The sequence below is a fragment of the Oncorhynchus nerka genome, linkage group LG2, assembly GCF_034236695.1.
Source record: "Oncorhynchus nerka isolate Pitt River linkage group LG2, Oner_Uvic_2.0, whole genome shotgun sequence".
In the NCBI taxonomy this organism is placed as follows: domain Eukaryota; kingdom Metazoa; phylum Chordata; class Actinopteri; order Salmoniformes; family Salmonidae; genus Oncorhynchus; species Oncorhynchus nerka.
Genome location: NC_088397.1, coordinates 8,221,752 through 8,227,751, shown reverse-complemented (window position 1 = coordinate 8,227,751; position 6,000 = coordinate 8,221,752). Strand labels below are relative to the sequence as shown.

General features: G+C 38.8%; 1 protein-coding gene across 3 annotated transcripts in view; it reads left to right on the top strand.

Moving 5' to 3' along the window:
• The first annotated feature begins 3,585 nt into the window (after positions 1-3,585).
• scml2 (Scm polycomb group protein like 2) overlaps positions 3,586-6,000 on the top strand; it is a 44,167-nt gene continuing 41,752 nt past the window's right edge. For all 3 annotated transcript variants that reach the window (XM_065022666.1, XM_065022662.1, XM_065022661.1), the window contains exon 1: positions 3,586-3,608. In XM_065022666.1, coding sequence (XP_064878738.1) covers positions 3,590-3,608 — 19 coding nt within the window. In that variant the 5' untranslated portion in view covers positions 3,586-3,589. The remainder of the gene's footprint in view (positions 3,609-6,000) is intronic.

Here is a 6,000-nt window from a genome sequence, read left to right as displayed (position 1 = left end):
AGGCTACCTACCGCCCCTACACTCTTAACCACTAGGCTACCTACCGCCCTACACTCTTAACCACTAGGCTACCTACCGCCCCTACACTCTTAACCACTAGGCTACCTACCTCCCCTACACTCTTAACCACTAGGCTACCTACCGCCCCTACCACCCCTACACTCTTAACCACTAGGCTACCTACCGCCCCTACACTCTTAACCACTAGGCTACCTACCTCCCCTACACTCTTAACCACTAGGCTACCTACCGCCCCTACACTCTTAACCACTAGGCTACCTACCGCCCCTACACTCTTAACCACTAGGCTACCTACCGCCCCTACACTCTTAACCACTAGGCTACCTACCGCCCCCTACACTCTTAACCACTAGTCTACCTACCGCCCCTACACTCTTAACCACTAGGCTACCTACCGCCCCTACACTCTTAACCACTAGGCTACCTACCGCCCCTACACTCTTAACCACTAGGCTACCTACCGCCCCTACACTCTTAACCACTAGGCTACCTACCTCCCCTACACTCTTAACCACTAGTCTACCTACCGCCCCTACACTCTTAACCACTAGGCTACCTACCGCCCCTACACTCTTAACCACTAGGCTACCTACCTCCCCCTACACTCTTAACCACTAGGCTACCTACCGCCCCTACACTCTTAACCACTAGGCTACCTACCGCCCCTACACTCTTAACCACTAGGCTACCTACCGCCCCTACACTCTTAACCACTAGGCTACCTACCTCCCCTACACTCTTAACCACTAGGCTACCTACCGCCCCTACACTCTTAACCACTAGGCTACCTACCGCCCTACACTCTTAACCACTAGGCTACCTACCGCCCCTACACTCTTAACCACTAGGCTACCTACCTCCCCTACACTCTTAACCACTAGGCTACCTGCCGCCCCTACACTCTTAACCACTAGGCTACCTACCGCCCCTACACTCTTAACCACTAGGCTACCTACCGCCCCTACACTCTTAACCACTAGGCTACCTACCGCCCTACACTCTTAACCACTAGGCTACCTACCGCCCCTACACTCTTAACCACTAGGCTACCTACCGCCCCTACACTCTTAACCACTAGGCTACCTACCGCCCTACACTCTTAACCACTAGGCTACCTACCGCCCCTACACTCTTAACCACTAGGCTACCTACCGCCCCTACACTCTTAACCAGTAGGCTACCTACCGCCCCTACACTCTTAACCACTAGGCTACCTACCGCCCCTACACTCTTAACCAGTAGGCTACCTACCGCCCCTACACTCTTAACCACTAGGCTACCTACCGCCCCTACACTCTTAACCACTAGGCTACCTACCTCCCCTACACTCTTAACCACTAGGCTACCTACCTCCCTACACTCTTAACCACTAGGCTACCTACCCCCTACACTCTTAACCACTAGGCTACCTACCGCCCCTACACTCTTAACCACTAGGCTACCTACCTCCCTACACTCTTAACCACTAGTCCTACCTCCCCTATCTAACCAGCCCTACCACCCCTACACTCTTAACCACTAGGCTACCTACCACCCCTACACTCTTAACCACTAGTCTACCTACCTCCCCTACACTCTTAACCACTAGGCTACCTACCTCCCCTACACTCTTAACCACTAGGCTACCTACCTCCCCTACACTCTTAACCACTAGGCTACCTACCGCCCCTACACTCTTAACCACTAGGCTACCTACCGCCCCTACACTCTTAACCACTAGGCTACCTACCGCCCCTACACTCTTAACCAGTTATTGACTACCATTGCCATCCTGTCTCCCTTAACCAGTCCATTATTGACTGATCCATTTAACCAGGCCTGTCTCCCCCTACACTCTTGAACCATTAGGCTACCTGTCTCCCCCACACTTTAACCAGTGGCTACCTACCCAGCCCCTACACTCTTAACCACTAGGCTACCTACCCCCCTACACTCTTAACCAGTAGGCTACCTACCGCCCCTACACTCTTAACCACTGGCTACCTACCACCCCTACATTTCTGGAACCAGTGGCTACCTACCGACATCCCTACCATGTGACTCTTAACCACTCTGGAGTCTACCTACCTCCCATACACTCTTAACCACTAGTCTACCTACCGCCCCTACCACCCCTACACTCTTAACCACTAGGCTACCTACCACCCCTACACTCTTAACCACTAGTCTACCTACCTCCCCTACACTCTTAACCACTAGGCTACCTACCTCCCCTACACTCTTAACCACTAGGCTACCTACCTCCCCTACACTCTTAACCACTAGTCTACCTACCGCCCCTACACTCTTAACCACTAGGCTACCCACCGCCCCATATAAGCAGATCATTCCGTTATTGACTGATCCATTGCCATCCTGTCTCCCCCAGTCCATTATTGACTGATCCATTGCCATCCTGTCTCCCCCAGTCCATTATTGACTGATCCATTGCCCTCCTGTCTCCCCCTCTGTAAGGCTACATAGAGAGATATGACATGATCCATTGCCATCCTGTCTCCCCCTGTCCCATAGAGAGATTTCCCACCCTGGGTAGGCTAATAGACTTTACAGCCACCTCTGGGTAAGGCTACATAGAGAGATATGACATGCCAGCCACCTCTGGAAACAACACGTCCATCTGCATCGCCACGGTGATGGGTATGATGGGTACACGTCTGCGTCTCCGTCTGGACGGGAGAGATATGACATGTTACAGCCACCTCTTTCTGGAGACTGACATGGCCACCTCTGGGTAAGGCTACAGACATGACCAGCCACCTCTGGGTATAGGGACATGAGAGGAGATATATGACATGTTACAGCCACCTCTGGGTAAGGCTACATAGAGAGATATGACATGTTGACATGTTACACCTCTGGGTAAGGCTACATAGAGAGATATGACATGTTACAGCCACCTCTGGGTAAGGCTACATAGAGAGATATGACATGTTACAGCCACCTCTGGGTAAGGCTACATAGAGAGATATGACATGTTACAGCCACCTCTGGGTAAGGCTACATAGAGAGATATGACATGTTACAGCCACCTCTGGGTAAGGCTACATAGAGAGATATGACATGTTACAGCCACCTCTGGGTAAGGCTACATAGAGAGATATGACATGTTACAGCCACCTCTGGGTAAGGCTACATAGAGAGATATGACATGTTACAGCCACCTCTGGGTAAGGCTACATAGAGATATGACATGTTACAGCCACCTCTGGGTAAGGCTACATAGAGAGATATGACATGTTACAGCCACCTCTGGGTAAGGCTACATAGAGATGATATGACATGGGTAAGGCTACATAGAGAGATATAACATGTTACAGCCACCTCTGGGTAGATATGACATGTTACAGCCACCTCTGGGTAAGGCTACATCTGGGTAGACATAGAGATATTACATGTTACAGCCACCTCTGGGTAAGGCTACATAGAGAGATATGACATGTTACAGCCACCTCTGGGTAAGGCTACATAGAGAGATATGACATGTTACAGCCACCTCTGGGTAAGGCTACATAGAGAGATATGACATGCTACAGCCACCTCTGGGTAAGGCTACATAGAGAGATATGACATGTTACAGCCACCTCTGGGTAAGGCTACATAGAGAGATATGACAGTTTATTATACATCCAGCCTATAGGGACCTGCTGGGTAAAGGCTGCACTATATCCTGAATTGTGCTGCATAGAAATAACATATAATGTAATAACATATAATCGCTTTTAACACATTATAACATATTATATTATAACACATTATAACATATTATAACATATTATAACACATTATAACATATTATAACACATTATAACACATTATAACACATTATAGCACATTATAACATATTATAACATAACACATTATAACACATTATAACATATTATAACATATTATATTATAACATATTATAACATATTATAACATATTATAACATATTATAACATATTATATTATAACATATTCTAACATATTATAACATATTATATTATAACATATTATAACATATTATATTATAACATATTATAACATATTATAACATAACATATTATAACATATTATAACAACATATTATAACATATTATAACATATTATAACATATTATATTATAACATATTATAACATATTATAACAACATATTATAACATATTATAACATATTATAACATATTATAACATATTATATTATAACATATTATAACATATTATATTATAACATATTATAACATATTATAACACAACATATTATAACACAACATATTATAACATATTATAACATATTATAACATAATATATTATAAAATAACATATAGCATATTATAACATAACATTACATTTACATTTAAGTCATTTAGCAGACGCTCTTATCCAGAGCGACTTACAAATTGGTGCATTCACCTTATGACATCCAGTGGAACATCCACTTTACAATAGTGCATCTAAATCTTTTAAGGGGGGTGAGAAGGATTACTTTATCCTATCCTAGGTATTCCTTAAAGAGGTGGGGTTTCAGGTGTCTCCGGAAGGTGGTGATTGACTCCGCTGTTATAACATCTCATATAGCATATTATAACATATTATAACATAACATATTATAACATATTATAACATATTATAACATAACATAGTATAACATAGTATAACATATTATAACATAACATATTATAACACAACATATTATAACATATCATATTATAGCATATTATAACATATCATATAGCATATTATAACATATTATAACATAACATATTATTAAATAACATATAGCATATTATAACAACATATTATAACATAACATATTATAACACCTCATATAGCATATTATAACATCTCATATAGCATATTATAACATATTATAACATAACATATTATAGCATATTATAACATATAACATAACATATTATAGCATATTATAACATCTCATATAGCATATTATAACATATTATAACATCTCATATAGCATATTATAACATAACATATTATAACATATAGCACATTATAACATCTCATATAGCATATTATAACATAACATATTATAACATATAGCACATTATAACATCTCATATAGCATATTATAACAGAGCACATTCTAACATATTATAACATCTCATATATTATATTATAACATAACATATTATAACATATAGCACATTATAACATCTCATATAGCATATTATAACAGAGCACATTCTAACATATTATAACATCTCATATATTATATTATAACATAACATATTATAACATATAGCATATTATAACAACATATTATAATATAGCATATTATAACATAACATATTATAACTTATAGCATATTATAACATATTATAACATATAGCATATTATAACATATTATAACAACATAACATATTATAACATATTATAACATCTCATATAGCATATTATAACATATTATAACTTATAACATATTATAACAACATATTATAACATATAACATATTATAACATATTATAACATATTATAACATATTATAACATATTATAACATATTATAACAACATATTATAACATATTATAACATATTATAACATATTATAACAACATATTATAACATATTATAACATATTATAACAACATATTATAATATAACATATTATAACATCTCATATAGCATATTATAACATCTCATATAATAACATATTATAACATGACATGTAAACCTCTGACAGCTGTACATGGATGGTGCGACTCTCTTTGTTTCTATAGCTTCCAGTTTATTCACCGTTAGTCAGCACCTCTACACTAAATCATTTCCTCTGGGTGTGCTTTTTATATAACCTATTATAGTATAACATATATTGTAACACAATATACATTATACACATTATAGCATAACACATTATAACACATTATAACATATTATAACATATTATAACACATTATAACACATTATAACATATTATAACATATTATAACACATTATAACACATTATAACACATTATAGCATAACACATTATAACACATTATA